At 47.9% G+C, this 18,930-nt stretch overlaps 1 protein-coding gene across 1 annotated transcript in view; it reads left to right on the top strand.

Annotated features, from left to right (window-relative positions):
- The window catches only part of EPHB1 (EPH receptor B1), a 291,595-nt gene that overhangs the window by 178,442 nt on the left and 94,223 nt on the right, over nt 1–18,930 (top strand). Inside the window, exon 5 of the mRNA XM_063115389.1 lies at nt 14,879–15,003. Coding sequence (XP_062971459.1) covers nt 14,879–15,003 — 125 coding nt within the window. The remainder of the gene's footprint in view (nt 1–14,878; nt 15,004–18,930) is intronic.

Here is an 18,930-nt window from a genome sequence, read left to right as displayed (position 1 = left end):
TGGCGGAGGGGCCACACAGCCCTAAGCACAGAGGGCCTTGTTAAATGTTTGTCAGATGCTTTCGGTTCAAACAGATGAGCATTAGTATGTATTTGGCTGGGGTGTGGTGGTCAGAATGTGTCCTGGTAGCCCACACATAGCATCTGAAGGTCACTCCCAGATCAGCCAGTAACCAGGTATCTTCCTCCTCTCTAGTTCCTAGAAGGAAAACTTAGGGAATGGTGCTTAGAGTGATGCCATGAACCCTAATCCACTGAAAGGAACAGAGAGACTCAATCACAGTCAAAAGGGTTGGTTGGTTTGAGCATTTAACTTTGGAAATGTATTCATTCATTCAACACATTCTTTGTGACTGCTTGCCAAATGATTCAATGGTACCTGCTTCTTAGGGGCTCCCATTCATTCATTTACTCAACAAATATTTAATGAGGCTTTCTGTGTGCCACACACTGCTCCAGACACCGGGGACACAGCAGCAAACAAAACAGACATAAATCTGTGCTCTTGTGAAGCTCACATTCTAGTCCACAGCACTTGTTGAGACTGGGATCAGAGGCCCAAAAAGGTCCCAAAGTGAGCAGGTGACTGAGCTGGGAAGCAGCTTGAGGGGGTGCAGGCCCCACAGCTTAGCACTTGGTGCCACTCCCTGCTGTGGTGCCAACTCTCACCTAATGAAAATCAGGATGTAATCATGTGCAGTTGTTGGAGGGTATTTCAATTTGTGGTGGCTATTGCGATACAGTGACATTGTGTTGGGTGGGGCATTTTACTCTTCACTAACTGACCACTTTGAACTCCTCACAGATGGATATTACCTGCTGGGCCACACAGGGGCTGGGCATGGGAATCCTCCATTCCAGGACCTGGGCAGTGGCTAGTTACACTGCTAACAGCTCGAGAACAGCTGCTAGGACTACTAGCATGCCTTATGGGCCCCAGGACCTATTTGCTCAATTGACTGCACCTTGGGCCAGGCACTCCAAGTGCATGGCTTGTGAAGTGACAGTGGGGCTGCTGGCAATGAGATTGTGGGAAGTTCCTTGCCCCATCCAAAGTCCACATGAGATTGCTATAAACCTCATTACAGAGGGAACACAAGGTGGATTATGAGATAGTTGCTGTTCACCTTGTGTCCTTGGCAAAAAGGGTGGGAAGGAGAGAGGTCCTGGTGGTCTGTCCACTTCATACTCCTCTGGCAAGTCAGCTCCATGAGCTGACTATAATTTCCAGGGGAGCATGCCCTGTATCTGTCTTATTGGCTATTGTGTCTAGCTAAGTGTCTGTCTAGATGCCTGAAACATAGAAAGCATTCAATAAATACTCATTAAATGGAATAATAAATTATTAAATAATTGCATGAATGGATGCCTTCTTAAGCTAATCTCAAGCTGCAAATAGTGCAGCTTGAGCGCTCTTTGTGGTCCCTCCTTTCTCTGGCATCTGTGGGAGTGGGGCTGCGACTGGAATTAAGCCCCTACATTCTCCCAGATGTTGGTGAGACCTAGGGTTTCCTTGGTGCACTGTCTCCCCAAAACATGGCCTTGTGGGAGCCACTCTGCTATGACCTGTCCTGTCCTCCCCCCATCCCCTACTGGCAGGCACCCAGCTGCTTAAGCAGGCACAGTTGGGAGCAGTCAGGATGGCATTCCAGTGCTGCTGTCTGTCCACCTGCATGCCAGCTCCGTGCCGATCATTTTCACAGCACCATCAATGTTAAACAGGCAGGAGCACCAGGGGTTTTTGAATGCAGCAATTAACAAAACAGTAATCAAGTTAAGTGTTTAATTTCAGAAAATTAACATCTTCTCTGAGCGGATGTGAAAGATGGGGGAAAAGGTGCACTAAATGTTCTGGGTAAATAAAGGCAATACTGGACCACAAATATTTTCCAGGGCAAGGGAAACTATTTGCCAGTCCCCCATGCCTTGGGATCAGTTTCCTTCTGAGAGCTGAACTGCAGGACATTAGCTGTAGAACTGAACACTAGGATTTTAAATCTGTGTTTTATTATTATTTTTTTCTTTAGGGACATAGGCACAGAGCAAATGCTTTTCCATCCAGAAGAGCTCAGGGGGACAAGGGCCCAGTCATTCCTTCCCCTGTTAGCATATCTGCCCTGTAGAAAATCCCAATGTGACGTATGTTGTCCTTCTCTGAATTGTACCAATTATAAGGACAATACAAGGAGTCCCTGGATGTGTGTCAGTTTCTCATGTGCATAGGCTATATTTCTCCTGATAGACTGAGGGCTCCCAGGGGAGAGGACCATATCTCACTGCTCCTGGTAACCCCTGTACCTTGGCACAGGGTCCTCTGCTGCAGGGTGTCCCGGCTGGCCTCACATCATGTTCAGTCTGGTTCTGCCTCGTGCATCAATAGGCTGGCATTTGTTTGCAGAAAGGGGTTTGTGTGGGGTGGGGGGAAGCTTGTGAGGAGGTGGGTGTGCAGGAGGCTGTGTGGGGACAGAAGGAGGGCAAGGTCCGCCTGGTGTCTGCTTCCTTGTCTAAGTCCTCAGATGGGAGGGAGGGCCCAGGAAAGAGCACCGAGAGGGTGAGGGGGCAGCTCTGCATGAGGAGTACTGCAAGGTGCGAGGCAGACTGGCAGCATCGGAGCTGGGGCAAGGTGCCACAGGGAACCAGCTGGGCGGGACCCTCAGAGGCTTCGATGAGCCGGGTGCTGCCCGAAGAAGCACTGGAAACTGTGTTCTCACAGGGCCACAGGTCCTCAGGGAGGAGACTGGCAGTCTTGCCTAATGAGCAGCTTCCCTTGAGGAGTCTCACGGGCATCTGACTTGGAGAACAAATGAGCCAACACAGGAGAATGAGAGGATGGTTTGCAAGTGTGTAAGAGACATCCCAGGGGCCCCCAGAAGTGTTCAGAGGTGGCATCAGGGGAGGCCAGGTCCGGTTCTGTGCATGAGTAATTTAAGGAGGTTTTGAGTACCCAGGTTGAGGTATTACTGATGCAGTTGGGTATTCAGGCTTCTGTTCTCTGTGAGGTGGGAAATAAGGTTCATTGCTGAGAGCAGTGGGGAAGGACTGGGGATTAAGGTCTGAGGAGGTGGAAGACGTTCAGCAGTGCTATTACAGAGAATGGGAGATGGAATTAACCAGAGAAATTCAGGATGATGGTGATGACATGTTTAGAAAGCCACTCCTTTGCCCTCGTGTGTGGCTCCTCAGCAGTGTGTGGCTGCTGGACAGCAGACCCTCCAGGGGGTGGATCGTGAATCCATCTTTGGTTGCATCTTGACAGTTGTGTGCTATGAAAAGATAAGGGCACCTGTGGGGAGTGTGGTGAATGATGGACCCACGCTGGGCAATGAGGGCTGTGAATACAGAGAGGGCTGATGCACGGGGGGAGGCAAAGGCCAGGAGGGCCAGATGAGGCTGATGAGAGCTGCAGTGGGCTCCTCAAGGTTGCAGTGAGGAAGCAGCATACTTGAATTTGTGGTTTTGAAAATGGGGTAATTTCAGGTGAGGTGACATCCAGGCACGCAGTGGGAATGGAAGACACGGAGGAGCCGTGGAGGTTGGGGAACTGAAAGTCCGTTATTCCAGTGGACACTGACATCATCTGCAGGAGGGCAAGGCTCAGGGTAGAGAGAAGGACAGACAGAAGCCCAAGGTTTCAATGAGTGGCAGGGAGTACATGGTGGTCCCAAGACCTGGAGAATGGTGGTCCAGCCAAATGGCATTTCTGCAGAGGGTGCAGGAGATGGCGAGTCTTTACTCAGTGTGGAAGAGGCGATGGGGAGCAGGAAGGACATCCTCTGCTTCCTGACCCTGAGGTGTGCCAGGTGTAAAACTCATAAACTGCCACCAGTTGAGAGAGGTGCAGGAGAGAGGTGTCCACAGGGGAGAGCTGCTTTTCCTTAACGCGGGCATGCAGGGAATGCTCTGAGATGAGGGGGTGGGTATAGGGAGTTTCCTGATCTCTGAGCAGCCACTTCAGAGGGTTCAGGGCAGGGCTGTGCTCGGTGGTGGGAGGGGTACATCAGGGTCAAGGGAAAGGAGGCCCAGAACTTTTGAGGGGCTGGTGGTGTGCGGGGAGGGGCTTATGTCTGGACACTGCAGGATGGAACCTGCCTGTGCAGCCAGAAGGGATGCTCTGATGAGGGGAAGCTCTAGGCCTTCAGGCCAGGAGACTTAGGGACTTAGAAAACTCCAGATCTGGGGAAGGACAGTCACAGTGATTGCAGGTGCAGCTCCCCTGCCCAACATTGGTGGCAGTGATGTTAGTATTAGGGTGGTGATGGCAGGTCACCAGCTGCAGTAGGGGCTCAGCTGAATGCACGTGGGTGAGGGTTGGGGGTAACTGGGGTACACAATCTGCAGCAGGGTACCCTTTGTTCTTTCCTTTGGCTTCTCCAATGCTGGTATTTCAAGTGAACTGCCTCCCATGATCAAACATTAAGCAGACCAAAGCTGCCAGCACTTGTCCCACACCCAGGAGGGGCTGATAGGTCGGCGGGAGGCAGAGCTGGGCAGTGTGCCCCCCAGCTGACATGTGAGTCCTGATGGCTCTGTCCTCAGCAGCTGTCACAGCACCCGGGATGGTATCTGCTTAGGACAGATACCTCCTGACAAGTACCCCCTCCATACACACACACCTCCCAGGCCATAAGGTCACAGAATTCAGGTCTGTTGTCACTTTCACAGTAAGTGGCCATTTCCTGAGGCATCCTCTGGTTTCCCCAGCAGGGAGGAGGAGCTGTGGGAAAATGCCAGGCTAGGGTGACCTAGGAGACAGAGGTGCCCCCAGGACCAAACCGACAGGTCTGCCTCCTCCTGGCACAGCCTTGGCACACTTCCACCTGGAGTGGGAGTGGTTGGTGGGTTCCCCTGATCTCCCCGAGGGCATAAGGTGTCCCAGAAGGAAGCACCTGTCTGTGAGTGGTGCACACCCCATGCCAGGCATCCCCAAGAGGCTCTGGAAATGCTAAGTGTGTGAGTGAAGAGGGAGAGAGGCCCACACTGGCCTCAGGGAAATGAGGCTCGTCTATTGCCGGCTCTACACAAACCTGCTGAGGACTTAGGGACATCACTTTCCCTCTCTTGCCCTCAGTGCTCTGATCTATAAACTGTTAAGGGTTGACAGAAAACTGAATGACCTCAGGTGTCCTCTCAGAGTTTAACATTCTGATTTCTAGATTTCTAGACAAGCAGTTCTCAAACCTGGCTGTGCATCAGTCTCATGCGATAAGATGGTTCAAACACAGATTGCTGGGCCCAGCCCAGACCCTCTGATTCAGTAGGTCTAGGGCGGGGCTCAAGAGTCTGCATTTCTTGCCAGATCCCATGTGATACTGATCTGGGACCACGTTCTGAGAACTAGCAGGGTCAGGTGAATGATCCCAATAAAGAATTCCGCCCCCCCCCCCAGACATCAGAGGTGCTATCAGAAATGAAGGACTCTGCTATAAATTCACATTCCCAGAGAAGCCCCCAACCTCCAGCCCTCATGTACCACCCACCTCCCACACCCCCAGTTTGGAACCAAACCCTTTATGGATGGACCAGGGACCAGTGAAAGAAGAGCCTGTGGCTCCCTGCTGGGGGCGTGAGGCTGAGACGCAGGCCTGAAACCCTCACTTTCCCTGCATTGTCATCTCATTGAGCTCCTTGAGGAGACTCAGCCAATATTCCACAACGGCATGGACCTGAGGCTGCACACCCAGGGAAGTCCTCTGTCCCAGGAACTCCAGTGTAGGGAGGAAGACAGGAAGGGAGTGTCAGGGTCATCTCAAGGCAAAGCCCAGAGCAAAAGCAAATGAGAAGTTAATGTCCACAATAGGGGAAAATAAAAAAAATAATTAACTCTGCTTTTGTATTCACATCCAGTCTCCAAACTAATTGCTTATTTGTGTAATCTTCTTTGACCAGAAGTGTTACTGCACCAAAAATATTTAATGAGTCGGGCTTCCTAATGTAAAATTCAAGCCTATTTGTGCAATGGAATGAGTTTTCATCAACAGAGGGAGAACCTTCTCTAAGCAGGGCCTTCTCAGCAAAGTTACCTCCTAGAATAGAAATGTCAGAGGAACACAATCCATGTGTGCAAATTGTTCTTTGTCATCAGTGCTAGAATATTAAAAATACAGACTTTTTTTTTTCTATGGATGTATTTCATGCAAGAAAAAAAAGATGGGACTCCCAACCCCATCACCCATACCTTCTAGGAACTTACATAATTTGATCTGAAGCCCCACAGGGACTTCTGCAGACTTCTCCACATTTTTGGGATCTCTCTGTAAACCTTTCAGGGTGTGGGTTGGAGAGGTAGGAAATGGACTGGCTTCAGGGCTCTGGGCCCCCAACTTCTGATTCACCTAAAGCAACTCTGAATTGTTCTGTTTCACACTTTATGCTTCAGAGACGTTTTTGTTTGGAAAAAGGATTCCATAGCTTAAAAAAAAAGAGAAAAGTTAGAAAACCACTAATGTTAGTGGTGGACCCAGAAAGAGAGTTTGGGGTGGTTGCCAACTCCCCAGCCTGGCAGGTGGGATCTGGTTCCAGTGAGATGGGGATGGACCCAGCCTCCCGGGTTTCTTCATCTACATGGGAAGAAGCACTCCTGTCCACACTGCCTTGAGACCGCTACATTCAGACCTGCTCTGTACTCCTCCCCAGGTGCAGGCTGCACGGTCACACTTGCCTCGCCTCTCTCACCTCAGTCTCTGTGAAGGCCGATATCCCTGTTTGGTAGAACTAAGTGATTTTCTGATCCCTTCACTTCTGAGGTCTTTAGAGAAGAACCTGCGATCATTCCAGTAAGGGAAAACTTTTGTCGAACATCTAATATGTGCTAACATAGCAGGACAGGCTCAAAACATGACTCTTGTCCTAAAGAGTTTATTCCAGAGATGAAGAGCAGAGACATGCACCTAGGAAGTTAGATCACAGTGTACTGTGTCCCAAGGTGGTGTGGCCCTACAAGCAGAGATTTCAAAAGCTGAGCTCTCCTGGGACACGATGAGTGGAGTGGTTGGATGAGAACAGCAGGCTCCCAGGAAGGAGCAGCGGGAGGCAGCTTGGAACGGCTGGGGCTGCCACTTTGTTAGATGTTACAGGGGAAGTGTGGACTTTTCCAATGGGGAGCCATTGAAGGTTTTTGAGAATCAGAGTAACATGGGTAAAATCGAGCTTTAGAGAGATTCACCCGGCTACAGTGTAATTTGAAGAGAAGAGGCCCAGAGGTGGACAAGAGAGCTGGATGGTAAGTATACGAGGTATAAGGAGATGCAGGTGACAAGGCTGGTAGAAGGCAGTGGCAGAGCCACAGGGGCACAGCGGCTCCTGGCCTGAGCCACACCTCTGGGTGGGTGAGCTGTGCTTGTCCCCTCCCCAGAGTCACCAGGTCTCCTATCCTTAGGGACAAGGCACCCCATCACTTACCTCCTAGATTACTTCCAAGAAAACTTCAGGTCCTCTCAAGTGTTGCAGGGAAACCAGCCCTCTTCCAGAGCGTTTATCCCTCCCACCTCTGGGCAGCCCAGCTATTCGTCAGCCTCCCCTTCTCCAAGCCTGTTCTTATCCTTCGCCTCCACCCTGACTTGGTCAACATGTTTATTTATCCCCTCAAAGATATCTATCAAGTCAACACCCAAGGCTGTCATTGGATCCTACTTTTTACGTTTACCTTGGGGAACTCTGCCCAGAGACTGATTTGCATATGTGAACAGTGGTGGACCCAGAAAGAGAGTTTGGGGTGGTTGCCAAGTCCCCAGCTTGGCAGGTGGGATCTGGTTGCAAGGAGCAACAGACCACACTGGGCACATTTGGAAAATTCATAATGTAAGTGTTAATATTCCTGTTTTACAGTCAAAGAATTTGAGGCCCAAAGAAGTTAAGGCCTTGGGGGGTAACCTTAACCCAACATCACACAGTAAGCAGATGGCAGAAGCAGAACAGGAACTCACCTCTCTCTGCAGCACCCGTAGGGCCCCGACCTTGCTAATTTCTGCTGCTCTGAGCTGGGGCCCTGGGCTCCTTACTATTCCTGACCTCACCTGTTTTCCTCACAGCTGTGGTCTATGGTATAGTTTGCAGGTGGTTATTCCAAGGATGGTTTGGCTGGGAAATGCTTTTCTAGAAAGAGTAGAAGAGGTTAGTATTACCATATGATCCAACAATTCCAATCCTAGGTATATCCCCAAGAGAGATGCAAACATTTGCCCACACAGAAACTCATAAATGAATGTTTATAGAAGCAGTATTCTTAATAGCCAAAATGTGGAAACAACCCGAATGTCCATCAACTGATGGCACTTGTTGTAGGAAAAGCAATGCCCACGATAGTAAGAGTGGTTACTAAGCTTCTACACACTGTTTGAGCTGGGGTGGTGGTATGGGGGTGGTGGGTCACTGTGAGGACCCACTGTACGGAAGGGCCAGAAAAAGCTACCCCACCCTGCCCACCATGAGTTCCTGTGAGGGACACAGAGGGGCTCCTTTTTCTGTGGGTCTCTGGAAATTTTAGATATGAAAGTCCCTCTAACTGGAGAGACCATTTCTCTTCCAAGAGACTTGCTAGAGCTTTCACCTGAGCTAAGGTAGAGGAAACTCAGCTGTGACTGGCACCTTCCTGGAAAGGGCGAAAGATGGCCTCAGAACAAGACTGTCCCTGGCCTGACTTCCAACAGCAGAAGCAGTGCGGTTTCCCCTTTTAGATAATATTTGCTGAACTGTGAAATCCAAATTCCATATTTTTAACCCCTTCAAACTTTTTACTTCAGTAGATCAACTTAATTTTCGGTGTTTGTGCATTTTGCTATTTTTTTAAAACTACTCGCATATACTTTTGATGCCTTGAATAAAACATTTTAACATAGTAAACTGTTATATCATTTATTAGATCCCAAAATGGATTATGGTTAAAACTGTTGAAAGTATTATTCTAACACAAAAATCAATTAAGAGATTATGAAGAAATATCTAATAGGCAAAGATAATGTTTTCAAACTTAGTAATCGTCCTAGAAAAAAGCATCAACTCACGCTCACATTCTGGAATCTGAGATGCCTAATTGTTGGGGGAAAATGCCCCAACTGAATAAGGAAAACAAAATGAGTAAGAAAAAAACTTTGAAAATGACTGAGTTAGTAACTAGATTAAAGGGTCAAGGAATGTCATAAGCTTGAAATGCATGGTCAGGGGAACCTGTGATACGACAGTGAGGCTTCTGCACACCAGGACAGCAGGGTCCAGATTTGGGGTTATTTGCTTTTGAGACAGATTCCCTCTGCACTGCCAGCCCCAGCCTGAGTCTCATGGGATGGGAAGCCCCACAGTCCCCTTTGGAGCCCTTCTCCCAAATTCAGGGCTGGCAGGTGGTCTGGCAGGCCCCATCACAGACGACGCTGGCAGTGGCCAGTGCCAATGGCCAATTTGGACTTGTCCTATGTCAGCCATGGACAGTTCTTTCACAACTAGCAGCTTGGGCTATCCTGTCCCTTCAATGTATCCATCCACACCTCATTTGTCAGTTCAGGAGAGGACATTCTGTGCCCTTTCACTGTTGTATGTGGCGTACCATCTTGGATCTGTCTGCTTGAAAAGCAATTTGTGACTAAGATCCCCCTAAAGTCTTTTCTGGCAAAGGCAAAGACAGAGGCCTCACTGACTCACCTGCTTTTGTTTTCTCTCCTTCCCTGAGCCCTTGACCAGAGAAGTTTTGAGTCTCCTGCTTCTGGCACACTTCACGGGCCTCTTCTTACTGGCTGCGGACTCTCTTCTCGGATGCTCCTGGTTCCGCTTCTGTCTGAGCCCTGGTTGTTTTTTTCTTGGTGCCTGACAGGACATTCCTCTTTGCTCCCTGCCCTCCTTTCTAGATCCTGGCTTCCTGTTGGGTCAGCCTTTTTATTTTGCTGGGAAGGGTGCAGGACAGCTTTGGCTCTGTTCTGACGTACTGAGCGCCTCCTCTTTCGGCCAAGCACATCTTCACTGAGCCCTCAGCACCTTCTTTCCAAACAGCCCCTAAATGAATCCTTTCTTCTTACCTTTTCTAAAAAATGGTCCACATTTGTTTCTTTGCTAAGTTTGAATAATCTTGTGAACTCTTTATTTTCATTTCCTTCTCAGTAGAATGTTTAACTTAGTCAAAAGCTTCGTGTGTGCTTGCAAAAGAGAGACTCTTTTGAGTTTCATGAAAACTCCTTCATCTGAGGATTATGGGGAAAAGATGACCGGCCAGGATTCACTGTTAAAACCAGTGTGCAGTGCTTGGGGGTCACGGGGGCTTACCCCTTGAATTAATCTCCCCATCCCTCTTTAATCTTCCTCAGCTTTAATAGAAGAAGTTGGTGTTTGAGGACTACCAGAGCTCATTTTTACTATTTTCTGATTTTTCTGAAGGTTCCATAGCACATAAGACACCAGATCTAGAGGTGGTATTCGCCCTTGGAGAAGGAAAAACCAGCTTTCTTGCTTTTTCCCATTGCTTTCTTACTTTCTCCCATTGCTTTCTCCCAATGCTAAATCCCATTGCAGTTAACCATGTAAGACATGTAGAGTGACCTGAATGAGGACACACAGCCTTCTGCAGGCCTGTGGCCATCATGTCATAGTCATAAATCTGAGAAATGCAGACAGAGATGCCCATTTCCTTCTGGCAGCTTTTCCCAGGTCCTGTGCTGCTGACCGGCTGCTGGGGAGGTCCTTGCCATCTGCAGTAATGGGGGCCATCGACCCCCTCTGGATCACCCCACCCTGTGAATTCCTCTTTATAATCTGACCCCAACTAGACTTGCAAGGACCTTAAGGCAGGGCTGTGACTGCCTTGCTTGTCCCCAGTGGTTAGATCAGGACTGGCACTGTGTTTGACAAATAGGTTGAATTTTGAATGATGGCTTTTCAGGGATTAGAGGCAAGGAGAAGAACCAAGCCCATCCAAATTCTGGGGCTGTTAGGATTGATCTTTCCAATTTTTTAATATATGATGTTCCAGTTCTCAAGACAGAGGGACCCTGACAACCTGTATGGCATGGACATGATTAACATGTGAATGGTGCTTTCACGTAGGTCTGCTGTAAAAGGCAGCCAAGCAAGTGGCACAGTGTGCAGCGGGATGAAAGAGGGTGTTTGGGAGCCGTTCGCTCACCCCGTTTTCGGGGACCCATTGGGATCCCCAAATGATCTGGACTGACTCCAGAAAACTGTCCCACCTTCTCCAAACTGTCTTTACCCTCTCCTGAAGTTCCAAAAGGTCTTAGGAGAGATGGTCGTGTGCCATCCACGCAGTGAGTCCTCAAGCCTGCTGCGTAGCTTCATTCTCCCTGACTTAGCAGCAGCATTTAACTTACTCTTTCCTCCTGAGCTGCTTGTTCCACTGGTTTCTAGGCAATCACACTCTCCTGGCTTTCCTTCTACCTCCTCGGCCTTTCTTTCTCAGGCTCCTTTGCTGTTTTTTCCTCATCTCCTGAATCTTAGAATGTATGTGCTGTTCCACTCATTCTCTTGGTGACCTCTGTCAGTTCTGCTGCTTTCAGTATCTTTGAAATACTGATGACTTCAAATTCATATCTCCAGTCTGGACCTTGTATGTTTGTTTGTCCACTCAGTGTCTGCTCTGGGACACCTTGGACATCTCAAACACAACAGGTCCATGTGGAGCACCTGGTCTTCCCTCCCAAACTGCTTCTACTGATGGCTCTTCTGATCTCAGATGATGGCAGCCCCGCTCCTGCTGTTGTTCGGGCCCAAAACCTTGAAGTCATTTTGACTTTTCTGTTTTCCTCCTCATCCCACATCCATGGAGATAGTCTAAATACGAGCAAATCCAGAATCTTACCACCTCCACTGCTTGGAGCCTGGCCCAAGTAACCATTGTTTTGCAGCTGGACTATTGCAGCAGTGTTGTGACAGGTTTTTCTACTTTAACAAGGTCCTCTGCATTCTATTTGCAACACAGCAGAGAGTGATGCTATTAACGTGCAAGTCAGATTACGTCCCTGCCCTGTTGACAACCCTCCTGAGGCTGCCCAGTCACTCAGAGGACAAGCCAAAGTGCCTTCCATGTTCTCAGGGCCCTGCCCTCTGTGGCCTCCTCTCTGTTTGGATCCCACTGGCTCTTTGACACTCCCAGATCAGACCCTTTGTCCCGGCCATTCCTTCTCACATGCTGTGCTCCAGGTAGCCACGCGGCTACCCCTCCCCCTTAAACCCTGTGCTCCTGCATCTGCTTCTGAGGGAGGCCCTTGCTGGCCGCACCCCCCAACACACACATTGTGGCATTCTGTATCCCTCCCCCCTACATATTTTCCATTGTACTTAATATCTTTTAACATAACTCATGATTTATTTATTACATCTGGTCTCTGAATCCCTCCACTAGAAAGTAAGCTCTATGAAGGCAGAAAATTTTATTTTGTTCACTCAGGTATCTCTAGAACCTATAATGGTGACTGGTACATGGCAGATGCTCAGCAAATATTTGTTTAATTAATTGATTAACCTGGGCCATAATACTGTGTTGGGAGGAAGAGAAAATGCATTTGGCAGCTGAATCAGGATCAAAAATTATCTCAATTTACTGGATTAATAGGCCAAATTTAACAGCATAAAGGTAACAAGATGCATGTAAATCTCCATAATCAAAGCCAAAAGCCAACTCTACAATCAGAAGATAAGGAACATATCATGAAGAAACCCAAAGGCGATGTGTGACTGTAATTTCAGAATCGAACAGCGGGGACATGTTTTTGATCCAAGGCTAATGGTCACATTAGCAGATGTATATCATGTTAGATATTAGTGTTACTCTAATCTTTGCTGTTCAAGCAGTGGGGAGAGAGGTGGCTTGCCTCTGGGCCTCAAGCCTAAAGAGGGATTTGGATAACATGGGACCCATTTGGAAAAAAGCTGCCCATGATCATGGGAGACATGTCTGTAGTATTTGGCTATTCTTTTCGGCAGAAACAGTGCAGGGGTGATCTAACTAGTTTCTTTACATATTTGACAAGCCATTCTGTGGAAGAGGGAACATCCTATATTACATCAGCTGGCAGAACTGAGACCAGTGGGAAGAAGATACACTTCAGATAAGGATAAGGAAGGTATGCAAACTGGTGAGGGTCACTGAAGTACATACAGAGCAACAGCTCCCAGAGGCAGAGAGCTGCCCACCCCTGGGCACGACTGGAGCCTGGCAGCAAGTGCTTGACAGGGAAGTTGTAGGCTGTCCAGGACTACATTAATCCAGGCCATGCGTGAAGCAGACACCACGATAAGGTTAGATGTGCAAGACATTTATTGGGGGGATGGATGGGAGCTAGAGGAGGCTGGGGGAGCCATCAGACCACAGGGAAGATCTGATCCCTGTGAAGGAGAGAGGGCAGGAAGGAGACCCAGATCGGAAGAGTCTGACTGCTGTGCTGCTGCAGGGAATCATCAGAAAAACCCATGGGGAGTCTTGAGAGAAAGTCGCCCATCAGAATATTCTTGTATCTTGCAGGAATGGGCCTCTGTGGCCTCCCCGCCACTCTCTGTCACTGGCTAGGAGCAGCCTGTGGGAAGCGGTCCTCTGTGTGAATGTGGCCGTGGATTCAGAGTGCAGCAGCTGGGTCCATTTGTCAATCATCCTCCCAGGAGTAGGAGCTCTGGGAGGTGCATTTTCACAGATGCCACAAGGTCTCTAACGAGAACTGTGCAAACCAGCCATCAGAGTCCCAGGGACACTGATTGTAAGGGCTCATCACAGCACTCCCCATACTTCTCACTCTTTATGGAGCATCACTAGGATAAGTGCTCTGTGTCCCCTCCCCTGCATAGGGCCGCACACAGTAGGTGCTCACCGAGAGTCCAACAAGTGGTGGGAAGGGCAGTGGCCCCTATGAACCGTTAGCCGTGCTCTGTAATTCTGAGTCTCGGAGGGGAATCTGTTAACCTAAATTGAGGATAGTAAATGTCACTCAGCTACGGTCCCCAGAGAAACCCTTGTAAAGTGGAGTTTGAGTGAGGAAACGACCTTCATCATTGCAGAAGTGCCAGGACTAAAGGGAACAGCCCCTGAACAGAGCGTAGATGGAAGCCTCATCCATTACCCGCCTCTCTCCTAGAAAGACAGCCCTCATCTATTATTTCCAGACTGTTTTCATTTTACTTACACCGTGTAAAAAATGTCAAATTGGGAAATAAATAATATTACTTCCAGACAGAGATTTCCAAATCAACTTTACAGATTTTGGAATTATGATCCTGTTTCCAAATGTTTGGTTTGTGTATCATTTCTTTGTTCATATGTGCGAGCTCCTTATTGCAAATGTCCTTATTTGGAAAACTCTGGCAGTACCCCTGTCGTTGCTCTGTGTTCATGTCTTCTTGAGAGATGCCTCCTCTTTCCCTTTCAAAGTACTGTACAGTGAAATCTTACATGCAATGTCAGAAAGATGTTTGCTAGAATGTTCCTTTCCATTGCACGGTATTTCTGCACTGACCACTTCTGCTCTCTCACCATCATCCCTGGCCCCCAGGTTCTCTTCTCTGCAATAGCTCAAATCACAACTGCAAGACTGAGGCTCCTTCAGCACCTGCTCAGAAACATCCTATTGCTCTTCTTTTCCTTCTGTCTTTTCGTTTGATTCTTCCAACCATCTCCTATTTTGATCAAGCCTTTCTCCTCTCTGCCCATGAAAATATCACATCCATTCCAGCCCCTGTCTACACATGCTCTCCTCTCCTGATCACCTGTTCTCTCCTCTGTTACCCAAACTCCATTCATTATGAAAAACCCACAGGAAGTTCTACAGATCCAGCTCAGCTGATGAGAGAGAAGGGGCAGGGCTCAAACCCAATGGCAATTCTCGCCCTACTTATCTCTGAGGGTCCACGTCTATAATTGAGAGTCTGTGCAGCTACCCTGTCTCTTCCTCTCTCTACAGCCCCCTCCACTGTTCCCATCATGCACCAGGTCAGTGCTACCATGAGGAGCATCACCTTGTCATGGCCACAGCCGGAGCAGCCCAATGGCATCATCCTGGACTATGAGATCCGCTACTATGAGAAGGTGAGCCAGCTCTGCCTGCAGGCTTGCAGGACCCAGGGACAACCACTATTCCATGGATGGTGGCCAGCTGAGGGCAGAAGGAGACAGGCTGGAAGAAATCCCAAGGGGAGGGAACAATCAGGTGACAGAGGCCAGAGGCTCCCTGAAGAGTTCCCCAGGTCTGCCCCAACAAAAGCCTCAAAAGCCAGAATTTTCTGCACCAACTCAGGAGAGTACCTTCTGGCCCACAACCCTGCTGTCTGGACAGTTCACTGGGCTGGTGTGGGCAGGCCAGTCCTGTCACTCTCCCAGTCATGTGTTTGCTGTGCTTGTGCAGATGCTACCAAACTACCAGATGTCCTGGAATCTTCAGAGGATTTTGAAAATCAGGGATTTTCAAAGTTTTTGATCATGTACCTCCAATATAAGTTTGTTTATTCATAAATCATATGCATATACTACTACACTAATATATTTAGGGGGGTTAAAAACCATGCAAATAGAAATTTAAAAGAGTGAGATAAAAATGACTAGAAATAGAAATTTATGTACTAAAGAGAAGTCTTCCTTGACTGCTCTTTATCCGCTGCTGCTGGGGACTATGGGAGGGCATCTGCTGCCAAGAAAAGGGAAACACAGCGCTGCGGTGTTGGTCGTCAGCCTATCTGCCAGGGAAGCAGGGCCTCCCTCCCACCATGGTGAACTGCAGCATCTGTAAAATCCCAGGAAAATACAGTGCTTCCTATACTAACCCAACACATTATTTGTAGAAACCAAATCCGTTCATTTATTTGCTCAGCAAGTATTTATTGAGAGCCTACTATTTGACAGGTATAATTACTATTCTAGGTTATAATAGGGATCAAATAGACAAGAATCCCCCCCTCGAGGATCTTACTTTCTAACAGAGGGAGACAGATAATGAACATAGAACATAATAAGTAAGGAAATTATATAGAATATTAGAAAATGAGCAGTGTAAAGGAAAAAAGAAAAAGCAGAGCAGGGTAAATGGGATCAGGGATCAGGCTTGAAGGAGCAGCAGGTTGCAGAATTCAATAGAATGGCCAAGGTAGGCCTCTTGGAGAAGATAAGTTCTGAGTAAAGACCTGAGGAAGGTAAGGTTGTCACGAAGCACTTATCTCGGGGAAGAAGGGGTATCAGCCCCTGCAAAGGTCCTGAGGCAGGATCATGACTGGTGACTCAAGGAAACCAGCTTGGCTGGAGTGATGTGAGCAGTGGGAAAGTAGTAGTCAAGTGAGAGAGGTTCCCAAGGGAGGTAATCATGTTGGGCCTTAAGGACTTGAACTTGAGCTTTTCCACTGAGTGACACAGGGAGTCATAGCAGGTTTAGGAGCAGAGGAGGGACAAGACCTGACTTACATTTTGAAAGGATTATTGAGACTGCTTCATTGAAATTAGGCCTGCTAGATTTATAATCATCTACAAAGGTGATGGTGGGTTGAATTAAGGTAGAATTGAATTAAGGTAGAAGCAGAGGGCTATTGTAATGTAGTTGATTTCTAGATATATAAACTAAAGGCAGATCCAACAGGGTCTCCAACAGGTTGTATTTCAGGCAAGGGAGGATTTTGGCCTGAGCCACTAGAAGGGGAATGAGAAGGCAATCACTGTGGGATGAGGGAAGGAACAGAAGTTCAGATCCGTGTCTAACTAGGCAAGTGGAGACATGGAGCAGGCAGCTGGGTGTCCACGTCTGGAGCTGAGGCAAGGGGATCAGCTGGGGATGCCCACCTGGGAGTTGTCAGTACATAGATGGTATCGAAGCCTTAAGCCTGGGGGTCAGTGGAAATGAGAAGAGAATCAAAGACGGGGACCCGCAGCCCTGCAACACAGAGGCCGTGCTGAACAGTGAGACTCCACTGCATTGAGAAGCAGAGCCTCGTTTCCAGTGCCCTCCGCAGCTAACCAGTGCCACAGCTGTGGCCAAATGACCTGACCACTCTAGGCCACGGTCTTCACATTTGTAAATGGCAGCAACTGGCCCTCCTGAAAGCGGAGGTCCAGAAGGATCACCAGTCTAGTTGAGGATGTGTGCCCTTCCGCATCACAGCCGAACCTGCAAGCAAGACAAGGATTAGGCAGCGTTAGGGGGTTTTGTGGACAGTTTACTTGGATAAATCAGCAACTGGGGGTAATTTAAACCATCTGGATACACAAGCACCCATCATGTCCAATCCACTTTGAATTTGGGGCCCTTATTTGCTAGATATTTTCTTTCACTTAATGAAGTAAATGTTCACTTTCCAGCATGTTGGACCAATCTGTCTGGACCAGTTGATCACACAGTCTCATTTTGTCACCAGTGTTGACCTACGGTTTCATAGAGTACCATGTGTGGCCAGTACATGGTGGGTCCACCCAGCCCCCCACCCCACATGAACTTGTAACCTTGTTGAAATAACAACTCATCTCAGAAAAATAATAATAATTTCTTCTTAGTGTGCACCTACTGGGTGCCAGGGGCTTTATATTTTATTATCTGCTTTCCCCCTCATACCCCAGCATGGCAAATATTAGCATCACTGCTATGGGTAAGAAGCTGATACACAGAGAAATTAAAAAGAGATCTTGCCCACAGTCACACAGCTAGGAGGTGAGCCTGGATCCTTTGCAGAAGGGATTGGTGTTGGGAAGCGGCAGAATGTATTGGAGACCACCTGCCTCTCCTTCTCATCTTCTGTGTGCGGGGCAGCTGAGACAGGGATGAAGAGCTTAATGACGGGCTCAGGACTGAAGGCTTGTACCTGTGTCCTTGGTTCCTGCTCCCCAGCCTGGCCCAAGCTTCTTTCCCTTTACATTTAAAGCTCCTCCCTTAAAGACCTGTAATTAATCTCAACTTCTTATGCTATGAAGGAAGCTTATTCTCCCATATCAGGCCACCGCCCTGCTTCTCAGTAATTTATACTAATTATTAACAGACACACATACACAGCAGCTCAGAGCCTGCGGTGGCTTCCACACCTCAGTGAAGCACATTATTGTCCCCACTCCAGAGAACAGAATGCTTTCCTTGGGAACACAGAAGATTCTTTGCCAAAGCATTGGTTACCATTCGGTATTTTACTGTAGAACTCTCCTTCTCCTACAAAGTGCTTGACTATGATAACATCCATTACATTGCCTTGGTCATTTCTAATATGACTAAAGAAAAAGGCATTAGCCTGTGAGGGCATTCTGAAATAATAATCACAATGATAATAACTCATCACATATTGAGTACCTATTATGTGCCAGATATACACAGATAAATTAGCTCTAATCCTTAAGAAATATATATAGATATACTTGAAAACCAGATATAATCAATTTATAGATGATGGAACTAAGTCACAGAAAGGTTAAATGACTTATCTATGACCACATAGGTCACAGACAGGGAGTCACAGAACCAGAAATATAGACATTTTTATTTTATTTCAATGGTGGAAACTTCAGTACACGAATGGACACAGTCATAGCTGATGCTGAAGATCTCATAATTGGTGTGGCCCCTGAAATGAGAGATTGTATCTTAAGATTAAATCCAAATACTTGTAACCAGAAGGATCTGCCTACCTGGTCCACATGGGCATGGAATCCTGACCTTTAGATGATGCAAACACAAATAGAATTCATCCCAGTAGAAGTCCTGGGCTGAATTCTGTTTGTGTAACTTCCCTTCCCCAGGGACATCCAGCCTCTTCATCTAAACAGGGGTCAGCACACTTTTTCTGTGAAGGACTGATAGTAGATAAGTTAGGCTTGAGGGTCATAAGGTCCCTGTCCCAATTACTCCATCAGCCCTTGTAGCAGGAAAGCAGCCACAGGCAATATGTAAATAGATGGGCGTGGCTGTGTTCCAGTAGAGCTTTATTTAAAAAAAAAACAGGTAGCTGGCCAGGGGTGGTAGTTTTGCAACCCCTGAAAACCCCTCCTAGGTCTCCT

Source organism: Cynocephalus volans, chromosome 11 (genome assembly GCF_027409185.1).
Source record: "Cynocephalus volans isolate mCynVol1 chromosome 11, mCynVol1.pri, whole genome shotgun sequence".
In the NCBI taxonomy this organism is placed as follows: domain Eukaryota; kingdom Metazoa; phylum Chordata; class Mammalia; order Dermoptera; family Cynocephalidae; genus Cynocephalus; species Cynocephalus volans.
The sequence above is the reverse complement of the archived record's forward strand: the minus strand, read 5'-3'. Positions and strand labels throughout refer to the sequence as shown.